The sequence below is a fragment of the Echinococcus granulosus genome (genome assembly GCF_000524195.1).
Source record: "Echinococcus granulosus chromosome Unknown EG_S00047, whole genome shotgun sequence".
In the NCBI taxonomy this organism is placed as follows: domain Eukaryota; kingdom Metazoa; phylum Platyhelminthes; class Cestoda; order Cyclophyllidea; family Taeniidae; genus Echinococcus; species Echinococcus granulosus.
Genome location: NW_020170427.1, coordinates 388,318 through 411,982, shown reverse-complemented (window position 1 = coordinate 411,982; position 23,665 = coordinate 388,318). Strand labels below are relative to the sequence as shown.

The window sequence follows — 23,665 nt, the reverse complement described above, 5'->3', positions numbered from 1 at the left end:
TTGGCGACAGATGCGCAGGTGCGTGATTTTGTACATCAGAGGCAGTACACGCCGCTAACGCCTCATATGTTGAGACGTGCTGATGGCGCTGACAGGGGCCCGATGCACCGCCACACCACCGGTAGTACGCGCCGACTAAACGATTTGTGGCCACTTTGTTTACTAAGGCGATTTTGTGCCTGCCTGCCCTCCCACACGCTTGCAGATTTGCACATGTGATGGATGTATGAGCCTTTAGCTTGGTTCAATCTCCGGACCAGGGGCACTTGAACTGCGGTAGACAAACCAGTGATAAATAGACAGTTCGCCTTGTATCTTTGATATTGCACCGACACAGCCATTTCCACTAATCCAAGTGCAGATTTCCGTCCACTGTCATAAGGGAAATTAACATTCCTTATCGTTACCACATCTCTCTAAAATTTTGATAGGCTCTAATTGGGGACCCCGTTCGAAATAAGATAACGTGAGAACAATGTGTAAAATTAATAACAATTCTTTGAAAAGCAGTAAATACGATTTTTAGTGCTGTTATCTGAACTTAGAGACTAAAACGTACCACCCCACTATCTTTTAAAAATTCAATAATGAATCCGTTGCGGTAAGAAAGAATCCACAGGCTCAAAACGTGCACAGAATAGAACTTGTAGGATTTTCGATGCTCCTACTGGCCCTCAAAATGATTAGTTCGTGATCCTAGTGCCTCCTGGAGGGGATGGGAAACATTTTGGATCACGTTTTAGCAAATCTGAGTTTATCAGAACATTTGAGAATTTTCCTCCTGGCCTTGAAATAGTAGCAACAAATGTATGTCCTCAGGAATAGCAGCATTGCTATCAAAGGGACCTTTTGGAGTCTGCCTTTCTAATTGATTTCCGCTACGAGGAAATCTGTGATTGTGGAAAAAATTGCAAATGGGCGCTAAAACTGCCCTCGAGTAGCTTTGTGAGCAGAAGTGGGCAAACAAGTAACCATTTTTGGTGAGAAAGGTACTAAAAAGCAGACTTCTCCTGTAATTATCCAATCTCCTCCTCCTCCCCACACCCTAACTCTCCTCCCAAAGGGCATGTGACCAGAGGGGTGAGAGAAGGGGTCACGCATGGCTAAGTGGAGGCGGTGAGGTGAAGTAAGGCTAAAAAATTGTTGTCGCCTAGTTTGAGAAAGGGCAGGAGTAATTAGCGCTTAAAGTGAGACAAAAGTGTCATGGAATTGGTGTCCCACTTGCTTGTTGGCTTTGTGGAGCCTCTCTAGTTAGTGAGACACCTTTTGCATCGGTGTGATTTACGTTTCCTCGCCTTATTGCCTCCTGTCCTTCCGCCCAGCTCCTCCCTCCTCCTTACTCTTCGGTTAATAGCACAGAAAGGTAACAGAGGATGAAAGTAATCCTAGTGCGGAACAAAAATGGGGGTGGTCTTTCCAGCCATTTTCGATAGCATTTATGGGCTTCATTAAAACGACCCCTGAAAGAGTTAGAAATAATTCTGACGACGTAATTTCTGAGCATACTAGGCTTAGAATTTTTTTACTGACTTAATTCCCTGGGACCGTGTGAAAAAATAAAAATGATTTTTGAACACAATCGCTTATTTAGAGAATTATATCAATTACTAAGTCTTATATTACTTAGGGGCTTGAATTGCAAAAAGACGAACAACAAAATTATAGTATGGGAAGAGTAAGCAATTCCCTTGTAGAGAAATAGGCAAAATTCCAAGCTGCTGTTCCAAAGGCACATTTTAGATATCCCATTGTCAAGACAAAACCCTTTCCTTACGAGCAGCCTTTACCGAAGGTAAAACTTTATACCAGTAATTGTATCCAGACTTTAAAGCAGAAATAAAAGTGGACGCCGCGGAATTACCTCAAAAGAAAAACTCCCGAGATGTGCGTGCATGTCATTAAAACACATGATATCTGCTGATTTAGAAATGATATGAACAAATTTGCTTTGATTCTTTAGAGAATAAATATGCAGTGGGACCAAGGGGCATAAATGCTTTAGAAATGATGTTTACTGTCATTCACCATAGAGCAGTACTTTAATTCATTATGATGATTTCGTAATTACTACGTGTCTTTAAATGCCAAAGAGGGTAGGTCATCTTTCTTTACATTGGTCAATAGGTAATATGCAAGTCACCAATCTGATCTCAATAATTAGCTATAAATGGAATCTCGGTGGGAGCCTATCAAAACACAAGAATGACTTACCAGGACTGGGGAATGGGAGTTCCACTAGAAGTTGTGCGGAGGAGAGGTGTATTGTCTGCGACACCAGCAACAGCGGCAGCAGAAGTAGTGGCAACACAAACGGTGTTAACAGAGGTAAACTAGCGGCAGCACAGCCAGGCACAAGGTATTTCAACCTCCCGAGGGCACACGACCGCACGGCTGATACGCGGGCGCTCAGCCATTGGCTACTGGTAGCCACTGCCTGCTGGCAGTAGGCGCAACTCAGCGATCTTGACGCCAATAAGAGAACGTGCTGGCTGAAAGGCGCGAGCCTCGGTGTATTGTGGCTGCGTGAGCGCGCACGCCTGCCTGCATGCGTGCACGTGTGTAGCGCCAAGCTGAGAGTGAGGTCGAGGGCGGAGGGGAAGGTGGAGGGGGGGAGGCGGCTAGGCCGAAAGGGTGGTGAACGCATGGGGGGCTGTGGTTGAGGGTGGAGGCGGCGGTGGAGGGCCATTCACGTCCACACATACGCACACAAGTATATGTGTTCTCTTGGGCGAGAGACGAACAGGCATGTGAGATACGCGCGTCTCTGTTTTAGTGTGTGTGTGTATGTGTACGTGTGTCAGTCCCACTGCGTCGCGCGTGAAGCGAGAAAATTTGCGCTCCTCTCTCTGCACCATGCGTTAGTGACACGAAGTAGGAACAGACAGGACTACTAGGGCAGACGAACCGGCGCCGTTGATGGGCCAGAAGATAACCGTCAAATCACACCGCATCATTGTTGGCTGGCATCCAGGGCCTTCTAATCTTGTTCTATGGCTCACTAAGTCTGACTTGGCTTGAATTTGCTGTTTTGAAAGGGAAAAATATATTATAGATGCAACTAAAGTAGAAGTAATTAAAAATTATCTTACTAGCAGTTCCATTTATCATCATCAGTTGTCACCTTGGCGGGTTCACTAACAGGTGATGGTGGGGTCGAAGCCATCCCCTTATGGTCACGAATGGACGCCTAGAGCTATCATGGTGACTGCAAGGAATCCGTGCTTTAAAGTGGTCGTGAATTTTTTGCTTGATTAAAAATTGACAGATCAAAGTGGTACCCTAAGCAGTCTGCACAGAGCAAATTCGAAGGTATCCCCAAAGTGCATAAGCACATTCGTCACCTAAGTGTGCATCTATCGATGGAGCCAAATCTTGAGCTTCTAATCAGCATTTAAAATTCACAAGTAAATTTTGGTTCCGACACGTGAGAACAGAATTTTTAAAAGAAAGAGAAAATGGAGAGAGATCAAGCGGAATTTTGATTTTTATGTCCGGCATGGAGGCGGTAATGATGCCCTAAGGTGGTGGTGGCCCGTTGCACCACGCCGATGACGTGACATGTCTCCAGTTTTGCGGTCACTTTTTGACATTGTCACCGCCTCGGTTTCTTTGCTTCTTCTCACGCATTTCACCGCTGGTCATTCTGATACCGATTATGGATGTATCCGTGCTACCTCTGTTTGTCAAGCAACTATCACCGTCTAGCCTAATCCGTCTACCAACTAGACTGTTCCACACCTGGACTAGGAGATGAGGAACGCATCCTATCACTGGCTTATTTTCCAACTGCCATCTCTACTTTCTCACCACCTGCCTTTTTAGTGCCTCCAGAGCCAGTTTCTTTGATGTGAATGGGGAGCGATACACGTCGAGGTGGGCGTCCCACACTTTTAACCGCCTAAGCCTGCGTTTTGTCTAGATAATTAACTAAGTTTATGGGACTACCTCTATGAGTAAACTGGACATTTTTCATTCATTTGTGGAAGGAGAAGACGAGAACGAGCCTTTTTAATCGCAATGAGCATTTTTCAATGCCACCTAAAAACTGGTGGTTTGATAAGAAAGTATCGGTACCCAGGATCACTACCTAGGCTTGGTGAACCGATTTCGGAAACTTTTAATCCTAGCGACAGAATAGTTTAAAGTCAATTTATTTGTCACTTCGACGCATGTAACGACAAGGTGACCGAGCGTGAGCAGAGATGCCCCCTTTTCACCACTTCTCTTCCTACTTCCTCGGGTTGTACGCTAGATGCAATTAAGACGGAGGTTATGATAATCGCCTTACAGGAGACATCACTTACAGTAATGGGGTGGGGATATAGTGTATGGACGAGGCAGCACCGCAACTCCCCTTCTTTCGTCTCCGCTTCCTTCCCTAATGACCGCTTCTCACCTCACTTGGAGAAGTGGGTAGTTCACGCACTGATGTTATCATTCATTCACTCTTGGGAGCTAACTTACGCTCTCGTTCGCTGGTCCACGCCCAACCTCCAGTTGGTCAGTAGGTACCGAGGCGAGATTACACCAGGCGATAGGATGTACGTTGTCGCAAAAAGGTGTGAGGAGACTTTTATGTCGCCCAGAAATGCCTGCGATCCTTTTTGAGATAGTACCTGCTGCTACTCAGTAAATAGGTGGGGAGCATTGCTTCCCCTACAGTTGTTTAATTGCTTTGGTGGTAATGACAGAACTAGATTTTTGTAGGTTTTCTGTGAGGAGGGTCACTAATTCAATTCGCCTTATGCCTAGTCTAAGTAGACTTCTAATGTCGACCATTTTTTAAATGCCATTACCTATTTTAATTGGAAATTCTTCGTTCAAAAAAGCTAAAAATTACACAATTGTAATTGTCACCCATCAACTGTAACTTTTTCGGTGAAGAAGCTGGTCCAAAGAAGCTTGACGATGGAGTATAACTGTACGATAGCCATCCTTTGTTTTCCATTCGCTCACCATGTGGCGATAGCCAGGTCCTTTTACTACATACCCCCTTCCAACTTTCCAAAGAGCTCTACCTGCTAGAAATGTAGGCATGCTTGCATTCATGAACTCTGGTAGACCAATAAGATCTAACAAATAGTCTCAGCTGGTCGGTAATGCTAATAATATCACACACACACCCACAAAACCACAAAATACGGGGACATATGGCTTGATCCATTCACACACACGCACACACACAGGGCAAAGCCCTTTGGACCCTTGTGTCGCCTGTGTGTATGTGGCAGGTGGTGTGCTATCCGACTAGAATTCGTCTAAAGAGGAGGGGAGAGGGGAACAATGGGAGGGATGAGGAAGCGGTGGCAAAGTGTTGGATTCTGTTTGCTTTGTGGTGCGCGTGTTAGTGGGGGATAAAACGTTTATCACCCGTCATTCGTAAGGCTCGAAGCTCACACAAGTGCACCTCCCAGTGTGGGCCATATGAGTTTGGATGATGTATTTTCAAAACGACCCCCAAAGAGGCGAATGGTCAAGTAAATTGCGAAGCAGGTCTACAAAGACCGCACCGTATTCAATCAAGGCACTATGTCACTAATGCTTTTCGACTTACCACTCCATCGAGTCTGATTATGCAATCTTTACATGAATTAAAACAGAAACTAGCTCAGTGGATCACGGAGTAACCCATGAGTTCCAATCTCCTATTCATTGTCATAGGTACCTCTAGCATCGATACCTTGTTGGGCTTTACTCTATCTGGCAAGTGGCGAACAAGCGTTTGAAAGTAATGAAAACCCTCTTCTTTGCCTGGTTTCCGCCCAAGATGTTAGGGATAGTACGATAGCAGGTGTTTTTCAACTGGGTTAGTGAACATCGTCAAAAGTCAGAACTTTGACATATGCTCCTACTTCACATACCACATCCCAGTGGGTCCCTCTCACCATCTGGTAATCGGATTCCACGCACATACGCAAAGAGACGAGTTATCACAACTTCATTATATTCAGAAGTCCAAAAACCAAAGAGTTAGAACAGAAATGCTCAAGCCGCTAAGTCCGTAGCTACAATAGCCATTGAAATTTTGAAAGCCAGGCTAACGTGGTAGTGCTCTTCGCAGTGCTTAATGGCAAGTCCGTCTCCACTACCACTAACTGTCGACATGTATATCACTGTGGGTCTAACCGCTCCACACATCGTGAGATTGTAGATGCAACATCCAGTAAGAGGTGATGTACCACCTTTCATGTGAACAGTGACGTCAACGACAAACCCGTGGATATCATTTACTCATTACCACAGAAGACTCCCAGCACAGTTAAGCACAGCACTACAATGCAGTATGGTATAGTGTTGTATAGTATAGTACGATACGAGGCGATAGGATAAAATGGGATAGGGTGATTGACTCCCAGACAAGGGGACACTGGACCACATTGAGACTTTTGAATGGCTTAAAAGTAAATGCCTGTCAGTGAAGATTGCTGCCGAGGTTGTTCTGTTTCCAGTCCACAATTCGCATTCCGCAGTCCGTCGTCTACAGTCCACCATCTACAAGCCACGGTCTGCAGGCTTCAGCCTGCAGCACACAGCACACCAGTCAATTCTGCGGACATGCAGCCAACTAGTGGAACATCTCATCATAGCTTAGGTGTCAAGTAGTGAAGTCATTTCGCATAGATTCGGTATTTTTGACATGAATATTTAGGGACTAATTCTGCGTAGTTTCATGCTTGGACAAGAATAGCTTGGTTTCCACAATTCTAGTCATGGAAATCGGCTAAATCTGTGGGAAAGTGGAATAATTTATACCCGTAGTCATGCTGTCAATGCACAAAGAGGCACTGGAAAATCAGCAGCTGTCACCAGCCATCACATGAACATCGAATCATGTCACACCATTGATACTGCTGATGTTAGTATTGGTGATCACAAAACAAATTGCTGGGACATCGTCATGGCAACAACTGTTCTCCGAGGGATGATTGACGCTCTGACAACGCAGGATGAGTCCTTTGCTTTCCTCTCCTAATCTTGTCACCTTTCACATAGGCTGGCAGTCTTATGGGTCATTTATGTGGATGTGTTTCTCTTCTTTTCCTCCCTAATTGCTTCGGACGGTCAAAAGAAGAGATTTGAACCTACATTCTCTGTTCCCTAGTGAATCTGTCGGTTTGCAAATAAAGTGCTGCAAATTGTAACATTATTTTTTTTCTCTGGAGTACAATCAAAAGGTGCCTCTAACTCCAGTTCGACTGAGGACTAGTTTTTATGACAGTTTGGCATTGTCAAAGAAATTTTCGTACTTGCGCTACAGCATTTCCCCCCATTTTTTCTTCTTTAAGGGTCTGCATTCAGAATGTGAACGGAAAATGCATACAAATAGCATGTAGTCTGGGCGTTGCACTCAGTGAATCACGGAGGTCAGTGATAACCTGACGTCACAGATTTGCATGAGGATGCCGTGTGCACTTAGAAGTCCTTCCACCAAAGTGGTGGTAGTTTGTGCCAAGCGCGAGGCCTGTTGGAAGAGAGCTTCGCAATTGCCAGTTGCAGCTGTCAGCTGGCCTTCAGTGCCATGAAGACTCAATACCACAAGATCTTGTTGAGCCAGCAAAACGACGCTCAGATTGTCAGAAGGACTATTGAATTAAGAATTGTCGAGAGTGTTAGACGAATTTAGGAGGCTTTTCGAGCGTCCTCACTTTTCTGTGCTTGAGTGACCCATATGGCCAGTTTAAAATCTTTAAGCAATTGTCAATTGACGACCATTTTATGCAGAAAGCATTTTGAGCTCCTGATGACTAGAAATCCGCCGTACACTAAAAATTCTTCATTTTTTACTTCGGCTTATAAAGGAGGTGGTATTATTCGCGATCCTAAGTTGAATTATAGAGTGAAAATTAATAGCGACCCCTAAAACGGTATTACAAAATTCCCCATAATTTCCACAGCTTTACCAGAAAGGACATTTGGCCACCCATCAAGGGTCACTTATCATTAATGCGGTCAGTTTAAGTGCGTTTTGCGACACCTTAACTCTTTTTTTCCCGAATGGATTATTCCTTTGGGCAGGACATAAGGTCATGGAAATTTGGGGCTATGAAGTGGATCTCCCTATCACTAGTTGTGGGTGGGCTTCAGCCACGGTGGTTCTATGGAAGAAACTTCAACCTCTCATGTGTTCCTCTGTGTGGTTTGGTGTAGCTCAGGACATATCAGATGGATTACCCTACCCTTTACATTTGTCTTCTTCTGATAACACAAAACAGAAGATGGAGACAGTTGCCCGGGCTACAAAGACCACCCAAAAGCCTCGACCATGTGGCAAACACATGTGGAAAGCCATGTAAATTTACCCACACTCTGAAATGGCGATATTTCTCCTTTCTCCTCTGCTGCCGCCTTATCTCGCATGGGTACATCATGGGTCTCGGGCACACACTCACCCACCAACCCACACACACAGAGGTAGAGGAAAGTTGCAAATGACCGAGATGGGACAATATCGGTTAGGAGGACAGTAGCGAGACAAACGCTACAGTGGTTTGTGAAATCCTTCTCTCTCGGTGATAGCAATGCAGGCTTGAACAGCTGTGCTTCCAAGGGATGGTGAGAATCGTGCACTGGCTGCACTTCTAGTTTAGATGCTTGGATCACTTTTTAACCTAGCCCATTTTGCAGATCGAGCGCAGGCGAGAGCTTGTGCGCAGAAAGGTACTGCGTTGTTTGCTCATCAGCCCCCCACACATCTACACACAAACACAGAAGAGATCCTCGACCACCAACGCAGTTTACATGGGGCAATGCCTAGAGGGGGTGGGGAGTGTCAATCTCTTATGGCTATGCAAACATAGGCGCACACATGTGGATGCGTACAATGCATATGGGCTTTCAACACAAATGATGTGGATTTTGTTCCCTCCTCGAGGCACGGGGTATATGAAGACACTCGGGTGGCCTTTTGATCTGTCGTTTGGTCCACACATACCTTGAAATGAGTTAGGATAATATAAATATTTCCTCTCACATTTCCACCTGGAAGCCTGGTATTCATTCAGGGACACAATGGTAATGGTGGTGGTGAAGATGCTATAAACCTATTAATTTTAGGTGTCTCATGGTGGTTTTTATGCAAGGAGCTTTGATTTGGTCGGGTCCGCTTTGCCATGGGTAGAGATTTGTGGACAAGAGAAAGAGCGATTGCCCGTCTGTCTGGCTGAAGGGGCTGGCTGGTAGGCTGCTCTCCCAGGTGGTGGGCCTTTGTAGTTTTGCACTATGCACACATTCGCAAATTAGAGGGCAATTTTGATATTGCAGCTTCTGGGCTACGCCTAAGAAGCGTTAATTAAATGTGTGTTTGTATGTGGAGAGATATGCGCCCTAAATCCGGATGTTTAATATCTTCCATTTCTAGTCGAATTTGCAAATCTGGGTGAGAAAAAGTTGTGCTTCTTCGAATTCACTTCCTATCATCTTATTGGCTGCTCTGATGGGGATCAACTTTAATAATCTGAGGTCACATTAACGGTTTCCCCTATCACATAGTCTTAAGTTGATTTTATCCATTTTTAGTTTATTTATGAGGTGATATTATTGCCGCCGCTAAATTAGTGTCAAGTCTATCGTTTACGTTAATTATGATGAATGCCTTGGTCAATTTCTTTACTTCATTCCTCACAGGGTCACCGAAGAAGTTCAACTACTACAACCAAGTTATTCTATTGAGTGATATTGACAATGACATTTTATTACAAAATTGAAGGAATCAACAACTTTTTTTCCTTAATTGCACTCTAAGTACCGAAACTGGTGGCTTCGGGAACCTTAGATAGATACATAGACATAATTGAAGGAGACTGCTTTTTTTCAGGCGAAATGGTGCAGGGAGGGGAAAAAGAAAGGAAGGGGGAAGAGGGGTATTGAGAAGTCCAAGACATAGACATGCCTTATCCAAAATTTGGGAATCTTTAGGGGTTTGATTCCTTATTGAACGCCACGTGTTCGAATGTGGATAAATGGAAGGAGAGAGGCGAGTAGTCTTATTACCTAAAAATTGACTTGAACTGTGTAACCGCCTTAGCACTTCCTAGTTAGGGTCCTCCATCCCGTTCAAGACAACTTTGTATCCCCCTAATACTTAATAAGGTTGTGATGGACGGGCCTCTACATGCTAGTTGAGACGCCTCGGGTGTATTAACGTCGTTGGTGTAAACGTCTGTCTTGTGCTGGCTATAGGTCAAGTGCCTCGTGAATGCATTTAGGGCCCAAACTTCTCACCTTGCATGGAATAACTTTAGAATCGGAAAACTCGTTTTTTTCAGCGTATTCGCGATTCGGCCGTCTTCAAGCTCCCTTGAACAATTTATGAAAGTAGTTTCTTGCCATTAAAGGAAGATGCAATCTTCATGCTACAATTAGGGTTGCGTAACAATAACTCAATCGCCCTACAGGTATTATCCACTATAGTGTGTATATAGTTATCCAGCTCCCTAATCTTTGCTGTGTACTTTTCCGCCTGTCGGTATGGCTCTCTTACACGTACATTTCACGTGTGTCTCTATGTAGCCTATAACACAGGATACGAGCATTATGTTGGTGGAAAGGCGACGACAACTGAGGTAACGCCCTCCAGCCGGGTAATTGGAACAGTCGCATTCAGCGCAAAGGATACAGCAGTGGTGGTGTTTGACGGCCATCCAAATTTTATTCCTTCCCCTCAGGCACGAGGGAAGGAGAGGTGGAGATCTCCGCATGAAGACTAATCAGAGGTGACAACACCTTTTAGAAGCCGAGAGAAATGCATGGAGAGGGGAGGAGAGGGAGGTGGTTGAGTTGACGTTGGGACAAGCCGGATGGACATCACCATAGTAACCGTGCTCAAAGAGGTACAATAATTCATATCCCCAGGTGTGGTCTAATTAAACTTGTCCTGTCCCATCGAGCAGCAGTAGCAGCGCCCAATTTATAGTTAGGAGGATAGGTGGGGTTTTTTGCGGCGGCATTAAGCGGCTAGCAATTAAATTGCGAGTAGACTGTGACAGAAGTATTTGCATTTGCTCTGCAGATTTTGTGCCCCTTTTCCTGTCTTGACCGCAACGCGATTTAACCATTACCCTAAAAGTATTCGCACTGGAAGGATCAGTAAGTACAACTGAAATATCCCAGGAGAGTCTTTTGAAACCAACTACTTCAGTTTTATAGCGCCAACAAATGTATGCCAAATAAGGCGCCGCATGATTTAAAAATTGTGAGTTTAATACTCGTTCTATCAGCAAAGGCATCGCTTATGATCGAATGGTAGAGAATTATAAAAATGACACTTAAGTTAAATCGAGATGTTTAGTTCTGCACGGACGACGTATTGTGGGGCACTCCGCTCCACGAACCGCTCATCCAAATGGCAGACAACAGCGAACATGAGTGTGCGGATGCAATGTCTGATGAGGGCTGTTAAACCACCTTTTAGGTGAACAATAGCGTCAACGACGAAACAGTGGGCATTATCTGCTCATATTTACAGAAAACTTAAAGCACAGCACTGCAGAGCATAGTATGGAATAGTACCACAGAGTATAGCACAAATAAATAGGATAGGGAGAGTGAACTCCCAGACACGGGGACCCTGGACCACAATTGCACAGTTTAATGGTCTGAAAGTAAATGAATGAAAGGCGGTCTCATATATGTCTGTGTTTCTGGCAGTGGGGATTTCTACCAAGGTCACTCCTTTCCCAGTCAGCAGTCAGCCTGTAGCACACAACACATCAGTCCGTTCTAAGGCAATAAAACCAACTGGCGGAACGCCTTATCCTAGCTTAGATAAATGTTCAGTGGATGCAATTTCTCTTGTGGAAGGATGGTGCACAAAAAATATCTCTCTATGGGAACATTAACTATAACGAACGCTGTGTTCGCTAATTCAAGAAGTTATCCTATGCTGGGTACCAAGACACTTTATAGCCCTGAACCAGCACGGAAGGAGAGGCTAAATAGGCGCTATTGGCGAGGTTCTTTATGAGTATAAATAGCTGCGGTTTCCACTCCTTAATAATTTTTAAATGGTTTTATGATCCAAAGTCTCCGTTCAGCTTGAACACATATTCTTACAATTAGTTCTTAATAGTTGCCACTTTTTAATCACATACCTTGAAGTCTTATCAAAACTAGTATATAGAGACGAATTATCATTAAACAAGTGTGAGACTGATCAAGGATTTAATAAATTCGGTTTTGGCATGTGTTCCATAGTTCCATCGTACAGGAAAAAGCCAAGAGAACATTCCTGTTTGCGGCTAGGACTTAAGCCCCTCACAGCCAACTCCGTTAGCTTCTAATCATTGCTTCTGGACCTGCAGAGAATTGTAAATATACTTCTAAAATAAAGCCTGCAGTTGAATATCAATAGGAAATAAAATGATGTGGTTTTTTCCTCCTTTAAACTGCATCTTGTCCACAAGTCCCTGTCGATAGAGTGTTGATACCAACACCTGGAGCAAAGGAAGAGTGCGATCACCCGAACTAAGCTAGTCATCTTCACTGAATGCTGTGCTAACATTTTACTTCTTCCAAGCATTGAACTGCAATAGAACTGTTAGCGCCTCCGTCTTAGACGATTCATTTCCTTCTTCGTGTAGAGGCATTTTGCTTATGCCTCGAGTCACCAAATAAAAACTTCCTTCAACTTGATATAGCTTATTACGTGTGTAAGGAGGAATTGAGCGCCTAGAAATGTCAGAAATAGTGTAAGGTGGAAAAACACTCATCTAAGCTCAATAATCTACGAAATAAAGGTACTACCCCTTTCTCGGGGGCTAAGAATAGGAAGTAGTGAGACTGAAAAGACGGCCAATGGGGGCATTCCAATCAGTCATTTTTGACTAAAAGCCCGTTTGTGTCGGCAAAAATGACGAGTTGTTTGAATGATGGGAGAACATCGAGGCCGAGATGAAATTCGGCCGAGATGCCATCAGAGACAAACACTGTGCCTGTCAATCGGAGTATTCGAGGTCTCTTAACAGCTGTGCTGTCAGAGTGGCAGAAAGGAAGGCCCATTCTTTCTCATCCAGTAACAACGAGCAACTGTTATAACTAGATCATAGGCTGTTTCCAGCTTTATCCACTATAAAATCTGTCACTAGGGGCAAACAATTAGAGGTATCAATCCTTTCCCATGTCAAATGATAATAGATGTCTGTGCATGCATCGGGTCGGTATTTACAGGCCTAGTTGGAAAGTTGAACACCAATCAAACAGACAAATTTAGGCAAAATTCACATTTACTGTTTTCAGCTGAATAAAAATACAAATAGCACAATTTTTATTAGCTTGCTTAAATGGGTGAACAGTCTCCAAAGTGAGGTAGAATAGAGGGTCTACTTTCCTCCGCTTCTCGCCACAGCAACTCAATTACCTTCTAGCCATCACCTAAACTGTAATACAAATACTTTCACCTAAAGATATAATGGTTTTAAGTCTAATATTCTAAATTTTATTTTCAATAAAGATACCATTGTAGGACTTGACATCAGAACCATAATCTAAAGTAGCAGAAATGCCTGAAATACGTTAACTTTAGCAATCGAGTTGACTTTAGAACTTTTTTTCCTTCACATCCCAATACGTACACACTGAAAAATTTTTCACATGTTTTCTAGAGTACATAAGGGGATCAAGCTTATCTATCATTTATGACGCCATTCGAATCGAGGGAACGGAATGGTCGTACCAGTCATCAACGAAGTGACAACGTAAATCGTAAATCGATTGAGTTAACATAAAGACAAAATAATTAGTAAATTTATCTATTTACATACATCATATAAGAAATGAACAAAATTTTGAAATTATATGGGAAAAATTAAGATAAATATTGCCTTCTTTAGCAGCACACGCTTATCAGATAGGTGGAAAAAGAATACAAACGTAACATTCGTCACGCACTGTAACATTTAATGCTAGAGGTTTTATCGCCCCGTGGGCAAATTTAGCAGTGTTTTCTGAATGGTCAGTTATATATTACCATTTCAACGGTAATGGTGTATCCGCCTTGCAGAATGAACATTTGGTGCATTTGCATCAGGAGTAATTCCACATTACCATCGTATCCCCTTGCAAGCAGCAATTTATGTGTGAAAGCTAACACACACACACACCATTCAAATCCACCCATTGCATGAGGAGCGCGTTTGGCCAATTCCATTGCCTCTAGAAAGGAGTTTCTACTCCCACACCCGTCAAGGTGTGACACGAGGTGGGAGGGGGTGGGGAGGAAATGATGTGTAGAAAGGGGAAGGGGGCATTAGGACCGTTTTAGCCCCTCCCTACTTCACACACACCCATGCATATAAACCGCATTCAGGTGCGCCAACCACGGTCACACGCCTCAAGCTAGTAGTGAATTTGTGGTTTTCTTCCGTATCAGCAGACCTCTTCTCACGGTAGTATCCCCAATTTCATTCTCCTGCCTGTCCCTCCCCTTTTTATTTCTAGCAGGTAGTAGTAAATTAACTTCGCCACTTCTATTATTGTGTGCGTTGGTGGACTTTCTCACCACTGCAACCGACAGTGCTCAAAACTCCAGTTTAATTCCAATTACTAAACTAATGTGGAAAATAAAACCTTTTTTTTTTAGTGTTGCTTCCGCTGGAGATCAATAAGGCATAGCTCTCAATGGAATGCATGAAACCCACTTGTATGTGGACAAAGAGAGAATTGTAGTTAATTTCGATGTAGTTTTTATGGATGAAAAGTGGAAGGATTATGCGCGTACCACTCAAGCGTGGTAAACGAAGAGAGAGAGCGAATCTTCTCAATTTCCTGTGTTAGAAAAGCGCCAGAAGTTTTATGAATACTGTGCATTTGTTGGCGGCAAGGTAGAAAATTCACTCAAGCGTGTAACAACTTGTTGGTAGTGGTTAATCAAAATGCACTTCAAGGCAGATTCGGAAGTTTACATGAGTGAAAGTCGCGAAGAGTTGCGCTACAACTGTGGTACTAATCATAAAGTAAATGGAATTGGAAGATTTTATGCCAGGAAATCGTATAACTTGCGATCATTTATAAATACCTTTTCAGCTAACGCAGCATTCGTGTGAAAATTCCATTTCATTTAACATCGGACGTCACACATATGTGACGCATTTGGTTACAAAGGGTCTAGCTTGGGATACCAAACCAAATGGAAACAGTTGGGGCCGTTTTAGTACAATTTAAACATTTGCAATGTGATAATCAACCCTCCTCTGAGTCTCTGGTAGTCAGCGTGTTTTGGAAACGTTTTCCAATTTCCACCACCTTAGAGAATCAGGCCTGGCAATATGCAAGCTCTATTCTTAAGAGTGTGACTTCATAGTCTGAAATTTACACCATTTCTCAAAAACACATGAAATGATCTTTAAGCATGTCGGCAGCTCAATGAGTAGAGCACATGTCATCTTTTGTTATCTTCTTCAAGTCACGGCAAATGCTTTCACCAAACCAAATCATGTCGTACACAAATATCTTGATTTCGAGAAAGTAGAGTGAATGCAGGATGCTGTCAGTCGAAGAAGGCCAGCAATATTTCGTTGTTGATGCACAAGTGAATTGATCAAAACTTAAGGACAGGACAATAAAAGTCTAGATTGTAGAGGTTGTTTGTCTCCCTAGCTGCCCCTAGCAGCAAATGTGTTGGCAGGACGAGCTCAAATTATGGGCATTTTAATTAGAGTTAAGTATCACACGCTTATTAGCTAAAATTTATCTAATATTTTTCTTCCAAGAGTGGATTAGAGTTGCCACATCTGGTTATAACAACTTTTCCTAAATGAAATGTCTCAAAAAGGACCTCATTACTTCGATAAGTTATAAGTTAAAACCGCTTGGCACAAAAGACCCGAGTAGATAATAGGCTAACGCCGGTTGTGAGTGCTCTGAGATCACAATGACTTTAACACCGTAAATGGTACACACAAATAAAAGGAGCAAAATATCAGTCCCATTTTTCTCCCTAAAAATGTTATTTAGTGGAGCGAAAAATTGCCATCACCTATAATTCACTTAACCAAATACTTTAGTTACCAAACCTTAGCAACTAGTTAAAATAAAAAGGAAAGGTATCTCATTCCGCAAAAAATTAGTCATAGGAATTCCGTGCTTGGTCTCTAAGGTAGCTTTGATTTTCCGCCGAAATATTTGCAAATTCTCTTGCATTCTTCCACACCATTTGCAACAGCAAATGCCATATTCCCAGTTCTTGAGATAAGGCGTAAATTAATAAGGTATACTTTTCCTTTTAGAAAGGATAATTTTTCTTCCATAAATCATGAGTGAGGTACGATGGTAGGGGGCATCGCCTATGAAATGAGCAGAGGACCTTCCCACTGTTACCATCGTTTCGGTAGACTAGAAATGGACCACGTGGATTTCAGTAAAGCACGCCATTAACTGGGTGAGGAGGACGGTGGAAAGTAATGGGTCCCACCAGCACGCCATAGACAAATAGGTGAGAGAAAGTAAGCATCAAAGACTGGCAATTTGTTGTTCTTCACTTTTTACATAAATGCTGCAAATATCTCACCGTTTCCGGATTATTCGAGAGCTGACAACCATGTAACGCAAAGTATTTTTTCTGCCTTAGCATCCATTAAGCTAAGGGACATAGTGATGTTTATGCCCAAACGATCAGTCTGAGATTAACCCCTCCCTTCCAGGCTATGGACTAATTCTATCCTAGAAGACTGTTTCCCTGTTTCAGGCCTGATACTTTGCAGATTTGGTTGCTTCCTGAAGATCACACAACAACTCTGCCGCAAAACCTAGCCATAGAAGAGGGAGCAATGAAATGGGATGGGAGAGAGACTGCCTCATCCACCAAAGGAGATAGTTCGAATACAGGTATGGTAGAAATGGGGGTATCAACAAGTAAACTTTTCTTAGTGTCTGGAGCCAAAAGGTTGAGTGAAGGTAGAATACGCAAACTCACAATGTCGAGTTGGGAAAGGAGTTGATCGTCAAATGCTGAATAAAGTGGATACCTAAAGAAGCATTCTACCATTGCTTTATTCTTAGTATGGGAAAACCGTCGGAACATTTGGCCTTCATTTATGTGTGGTGAAATATTAAGATATCAGTAGCTGATCCTACAGGTTTAACTGTCTATCTAGAATTTTAGCAACAATAAAGTGATAAAGGGTGATTAAAAATTTTTATGCATACAGGGTGACACTGTAGCACTCCGAGCCTACTTTGAAGACAAAAGAAGATATAATGCTTGGGAAGAATATGTACTGCTGACATACAGAAGGGCTGGGTGTAAGGGGTTACTGGCATGGTTCTGAGGCCATGCTGCACAGCGAAAACGAAACAGCTGAGCTTTGAGTGCCCACGAAACTAAAATGAAGATTAAACAAACAATTGAAGTAGTACATAGTTCCCTACCCTCTTGAGCGCCGTCTCCGGCGCTCCACTTAGTCAACATCCCTCGTCGGCCAACGCGATGTAATCGGTGCTTTATTAACAAAACGCCTACAAACAAAATGCGCTAGTCATTGAAGATCCATGCAAATGAGGAGATACTATCTAACTGTAGCGTCACTTGATCTGTACTTTTGTCCCATTTGGAACCGTGTTGTACGAGCCAACACGTAAGTCCATCGCTAGTCCTAAGAATGCCTCCCCAAGAGTAAAGTCATTTAATAATGGACAACATCTAAAATAGTTTCGTGGAGAGGAGGTTTTGCGTCTGTTCCTCCTTCCCACATAGTTAGCACTTCAGTTCTGTCCATCCAAATCTGGCCATTTACCTGAATTCGGTCTAGTTAGTTGGAATGGAGGTAATGTCTTGTTTTCACTTAATTGGTATTCTCATAAGATTATTGTAAACAGCTCTGTAACAATTGTTTCCAACTGGTTCACGGTCACGGCTAGTATTGCTCCCCTCAGTTGTTAACAGCAGTTCTGCAGAATACGGGACTGTGGTAACTGCCGAAGGAAGACGCCGTTTCAACCCTTCTGTTAGGAGTTCTCCAAGATTTTCTCATCCGCAGCTAATGCCTTCCTCCCATCACGTTAAGGTTTACTATTCAGCAATAGTAACCTGGGTAGTTGTCCTTTATGCTCAAGTTTGCTTACCGTTGCCATTAATGTAGCACTCGAGGTTTCCCTGAAGCCAAAAAGGAGCATATTTCTAAAGGAAGAATATGTGCTATTGAGGTAGAGAAGGGCTGAGGGGTTACCAAAATTGTCTAGAGATCATTACGCTAGCTGAAACTATAATGGCCATGCTCTTAATTGTCCACGTAACCAAACGAAGGAGTTACACACACGATCAAGGTATTACAATACCATTCGGAAGATAAAATATCAAAATATCAAATAAAATTTCAAAACAGTCCATCAGTCAATAAGGAGCTGTGTTGGTAAATGTTTTTACAAGACTTTAAAACCCCACGCAGGATGGTTCACACAGTCGGAGAAACCTAATATTGTTAATTTTTAAAAGGAAATTCCCAGGGCTACAAACGAAACTCTAGTGAAATACCACCTCATCTGTCAAGTTAGATATTAAGTTCGTGGAGAAGAGTGACATACAGAAATGATCCTGTTATTGAGAAATCATCAGCCTCTACTTGACAAGGTGAAAGGAGCTAATCACTACAACCATCAGTGTTTTGTCAACGTGGCGTGACATCACATTAACACTAGCAACGTCAACATATCAGCAGTAGAAACAACAATTTATTTCCTACTAAATGGGCGCGTTTATTTTCTGGTAAATGCGTTCTCACCAGAAGTGTTCTTAAAAAATTCAGGAATTAGGGTTTGTAATTATGGAGGAATGATTCACCACAAATTTTCCGCGCCGCATTGGCAGACAGAATAGAAGGCCACTCGGAGAAGAAGTCTCGATTAAAGACGAATTACAAGTACGATTCGTTAGTCATTGGAGGTGGTGAGTATCACCTTCGCTTCTTCTCAGAGAAGCAACTCATTTTACTTTTTTTCACATCCTAACCTACTCATTGAGCAGCGCGAGCATACTGCTGGCACCAGTATGTCGCCGTACTAACCCCTGAGCAAATACATAACATGGTTACATGACGGTGGTGGTGGTTGTTGTTGCGGTGCAAGTGGTGAAAGGTGCGGCGACCTCATGAGAGCAGGATGAGATGAAAACCAGGTCACCACCAAAGAGGTAGTCGGTTAAACCCTACACACTGCTCTCTGCGTGATTTTGGTCAAAACGCAGGGTGAGTGCTACATACACCATCACCGACGGCCTGTTACTTGCAGTCTTGGGCACTCGCGTCAAAATGCTAGCATCTGTGGATCCGGAGGTGGAAGAATGTCGTCAATAAATAAAAAGGATTTAATTGTTAACTAAATGAAAATCAGCACTTGGGTCATTATTTGTACAAACTTTGGAGGAAAGGGAATTCACTTGATTTGATTTGAGTGTGACTATCGTGGCAGCCTTCAACAGAAGACGAAAAAAAGTACCATTTAATAGCTGCTGTCTCTGTGTGTTAATCCTGTGGTAAGCAGGGCCTGAACTTATAGTCTTAAATTCACGTCATAGATGAAAAAAAGGTACTTCTCGGCTTGTTCATGAGAACGGTGTTATGAGATCAGAGAGAAATTAGTTGAATGATTTTCACAGGAGCCCCCTCATAGAATCCACTCATCCGCATATTCAAGAGTCTCAATACTGTTTGTGTCTTTCGTGGTTTCATCTCACACAAAATTTATTCACACATGAACGGAAAAGCGTATAACCACCCGATACAAGTGGTTCTACTTAATGATTCAGATTATTGGATCACTTGGTACCAACTATCGAAATGGCGGTAGACGGTGAAGCCATAGCTCAAAGTTCTCACCCTTCTCAACCCGTCAGTTATACGAAAGGCAGTCACATTCTTACTCGAGTCCACTAGTCACACCTCTGTGGCGATGAAGTTAAACCAAAAGGAATTGGTATAGGAAACGAATTCACATGAGAACAATAAAAGAGTCTAAGCTGTAGTCGTCGACCTTTGTCAGAGTCTCTGGAAGTCAACGTGTTATGGAAGCGTTCCGCGTTTCCCACCAGGTAAGGGAATAAGGTCTGGTAATGTGTAAGTTCCATTCCTAAAGGTGTGCTTTCATGGTTTGAACTTCACCTTAAGTCTCAAAACACATGGAGTGGTCTCTGGGGATGGATCAAACGTCATCCATTGACATCTTTCGCAGTCTATATTAAGTACAGTACAGTATATGTAAGATGCTTTCAATCTGAGAAGACCCTGCAATAAGTGAATTGTTTAAAATTAATAATAATCGGTGTTAGGTGAGGACAATAAAAGTCTTGGCTGTGATAGTCGTTCTTTTCTAAGACCCATCAGTGCAGTGTACGTGGTATCTATTTACCTTCCTTAGTTTTCATACTTTTTTCTTCACCTTGTTGTCATACCTTTTCCCTTAACAGCTCGCCAGCTTTTCTGTACAAAAAAATTCTACACCATACAATATTTTATTTCTTCATGAAACGAGGATTTATCGATTCTTGTAAAGACAGTAGATATTTCTTAGCAGCCCAGGAAAAGAGGGATGACTGGCGATTGGGGATGCCCTGCCTCCACTACCCGAGTCTGTGTGGTCTGACCCTTGCCCGGGCTGTTATAAAACGGAATGGGTTTATTCCACAGAACTCTGTTTGGTGGCGGGTGAAATAGGGAAAGGACCACCCTGGCCGATTTACGACTTGGGGCGCCATTTGATGACACACAGAGATGACCTGAGGAGGCAAGGTTTCTTCTTTCAGCTCGCAATCAGCCAAGTGGGTGCCCTTAGGGATGGGGGATGTGGACATACTAGCTCCGATTACGGCTAGGGAAAATACATTTTCATTTAAATGACTTTAACAGGGTATGCTGCTTAAGTAAAAGAATTCATTCCTTCCATTGCAGATTGAAGCGTATTGAAGGGTTCACTTTAAAGGAAGGGAAGAATGGCTAAAGGGTTACAGGCATGGCCGGAGGCCCATCCTGTCAAGCGAAAGGGCAAAACACAGACACTGAATAGTCTGTTTAATTGGGTATGCAAGGAAGCAAATATTACCTCACTGCATAGCTCCTTCTCCTTCTGAGTGTCTTTTATGGCGCTATCCGTTGTTAACCTTTTTTTAGTGATAAGGCTTTTGGTTAATTGCCCTAACAGAGAAGCAGGCTCAAGAACAACACAATGAATTCGCAGTGGATAATGAATCGGAGGTGTCAAGCTCTGCCTACCATTGATAGCGTAAGTCATTTCTGAGGCACAAATAATACAGGAGAAGGGGTTTTTGAATGCCAATCAGAAGAACTGAGAGGTGTTGTCATCGAGGTGGTAGTAGAACTCGTTGGTATCGAATAGTCGGGTTAGTTACACTTCAAAATTGGTGGTAATCTATGCTAAATCTTCCGTAGTCATGGGGTGTGTCAACTGGTAATGCGACAGAGGTAACTAAGGTTTCACTGTGTGCAGATGCATAGGGATCTACAATCACACTGACACTTTTCAAATCCTTCAGATTGTGAAGAGGACAAGACTAAGTGTAAATTTTATTTGAGCTACTTAAGAGTTTTTGAGGATATGTAATCCTGGAGTAATTCAAACTAATTTGTAATACTGCTAATGCCACTTATCAGTCTGCTTGAGATGTTGACATTTGGTTACAAAAAGGTTAGAGACCTTCAATTTACTCGCAAAATATATCCAGAATACGCGGCAGATCTTGTGTGGAAAATAAAACGTTATCGTGTATCCACCAGAGGAAAATGGTTACAGTAGGGCCGGTTCCTCCTTTTCATTGAAATGCGTCTTGTCACAGCCATAAGTTACCCAATCACAACACCAAAAACTACAGAGAGAAAGATCTGTTGCCATGATTTTTGGCCGCAAGCGATTCTCCTTCTTCTCCCTCCACCTTTAAAAAAGGTAAACATCTACCCGCCCGGTCGTGGTTCCAGTAGCAGCGCACTTTGGCCGCCGTGCGGTACCCGGTAACCCACGAGTGTTTACACAAGACGAATACAGAGAAGAGACTTAAAAAGTGTAAACAATAGAGAATGAGCTTTTTTCAAGGGTGTAAATCTCCGTCCACTCACCGGAAGTCGCGTGCAATGGTGCGTTACCCTTGTAAGGTACCTCTGGACTCCTCCAGCCCCCATCCCTCTTGAACGTCGGCATGGCGACTATTTGACGCAGTTAACTGCTTTCAACAGCAAGAATGTGTCCAAAAAACATAAATGTCAAGGCAGTCAATATTTTTTCCATAAAAATTTAATTATTAACACTCCCGGCATTAGTGTCACAAATATGTGACGTGAGATATTTTTCAGATTATGAGAGGTAATTAGTTGCATTAAATCGTGTTGCAAGTAGATTGGGTGATTTTCAAGCGGCAGAGTATATGTAGACAGCTTATGACTGGAAGGTGATGGCAGTTATGGGTTCCTTTTTAGTACATATTTACTTCTTCCTGAACTGAACCAAGGCTTGCTAATTCCACCGAGCCGCAGGTGCCTTCGTTTCCTGCCTATTTGTGTTTCTCAAATTTCCGCTTGATTTAGCGTCCTCTTGTCAAACGCCAATGAAAGGCGACAACTAATAGGAAATTATAAGGAGAATGTGAAGGAGGAGTGTGAGTTCGGAACACCCTCTCCATCTTCCTTCTCCTGAGTTGCAAATCTCGTGGTCAAGGTTTGCGGAGGATTTTATTCTTAGCTGTTTCTTGGCCCACGGCAAGTAGACAAATGCCTCTCGAATGCTCTACGCACAGAGGTTACGTAGTCGTTCAGACTTGATGTGATACGTACCCTTGTAGTTTGGAAACGTAAGTAGTGAGTGAATCGTTGGGAAATGACAAGTGCTAGACGGTTGTTAGAAGGCAGAAGACCTCTTTCATCAAAAGTCAGTTTAAAAACAATTTAAAGCACATGAAACATTGGTCGAAAATAAGGCAGAAGTGAATAGCAACAAATTAATAGTCTGTTGAAGTTTTTTGCCATCTGTTATCACGTGCCTCATGCCTTCTGAGGTGATGGCAGTGTGGATGAGCTGTTCTACCACTCAAGACTTTATGTTTTACGACATTTAATACCTAAGTCTCCCAGCTCTTTAGCCTCTTATTGGCACAAACTAATTAGTCCTTAAGAAGAAAGAAAGATCCTGAATCCAATGCATTAGCAATTTCAGGTGATTTACTACCAAACTAAAACCAGATGGCGCAACCACTTGTGAGTGGTACGTCCTGCCGCCACATACTCCATTGCCTCCTCCAGACGCCAGACAACGGGTTGTACGAGAAGCTAGATTTTGCTTCTACTTTAAAATTGAGATAAAATCAAGTCTTAATTCAGACAATGTGGGTTCAAATTAACCGGTTAGTTCTACCGCTATTTGATAAAATCAGAGAGCTTTCGGCATGAGAGGAGATTGGTAGAGATCACAATGGATAGAGAGTGCTGAGCCAAATGATCAGGTTTTATAAGACAAGCAAATAAATCATTCATGGTTTTCACAGGCTCCTATCAATTTCAAGAAATCCATTGCATCCACCTCACCTGGAAATATCGAGCTCTTCCGCAAGAGGTTAATGAAACGGACCGCCTTTGCTACTTTTATCTACAATAGAAACAATACTGGACCAATTTTTCTCACAAAGCCTTCAAAAGTAACTTTAATGTCAAATAATAAGGCAGTCTTGTCTTCTTTTTCGCTT

At 42.8% G+C, this 23,665-nt stretch overlaps 3 protein-coding genes across 3 annotated transcripts in view; 1 reads left to right on the top strand and 2 right to left on the bottom strand. All coding sequences in view use genetic code 11, as the record gives it.

Moving 5' to 3' along the window:
• The window catches only part of EGR_05879 (asparagine-rich protein), a gene marked incomplete at both ends in the record, with an annotated part of 6,233 nt that extends 3,547 nt beyond the window's left edge, over nucleotides 1–2,686 (bottom strand). Inside the window, one exon of the mRNA XM_024495128.1 lies at nucleotides 2,212–2,686. Coding sequence (XP_024350474.1) covers nucleotides 2,212–2,686 — 475 coding nt within the window. The remainder of the gene's footprint in view (nucleotides 1–2,211) is intronic.
• A 5,434-nt stretch (nucleotides 2,687–8,120) lies between these two features.
• On the top strand, nucleotides 8,121–14,600 carry EGR_05878 (hypothetical protein; the record flags this gene model as incomplete). Its single annotated transcript, XM_024495127.1, has 5 exons — nucleotides 8,121–8,290; nucleotides 9,625–9,669; nucleotides 10,319–10,394; nucleotides 13,234–13,297; nucleotides 14,434–14,600. 5 exons carry the CDS (start codon nucleotides 8,121–8,123, stop codon nucleotides 14,598–14,600), a joined length of 522 nt encoding a protein of 173 aa, XP_024350473.1.
• A 5,857-nt stretch (nucleotides 14,601–20,457) lies between these two features.
• On the bottom strand, nucleotides 20,458–20,773 carry EGR_05877 (hypothetical protein; the record flags this gene model as incomplete). The annotated part of the gene is made up of 2 exons (XM_024495126.1): nucleotides 20,458–20,577; nucleotides 20,663–20,773. 2 exons carry the CDS (start codon nucleotides 20,771–20,773, stop codon nucleotides 20,458–20,460), a joined length of 231 nt encoding a protein of 76 aa, XP_024350472.1.
• Between the last annotated feature and the right edge of the window lie 2,892 nt (nucleotides 20,774–23,665).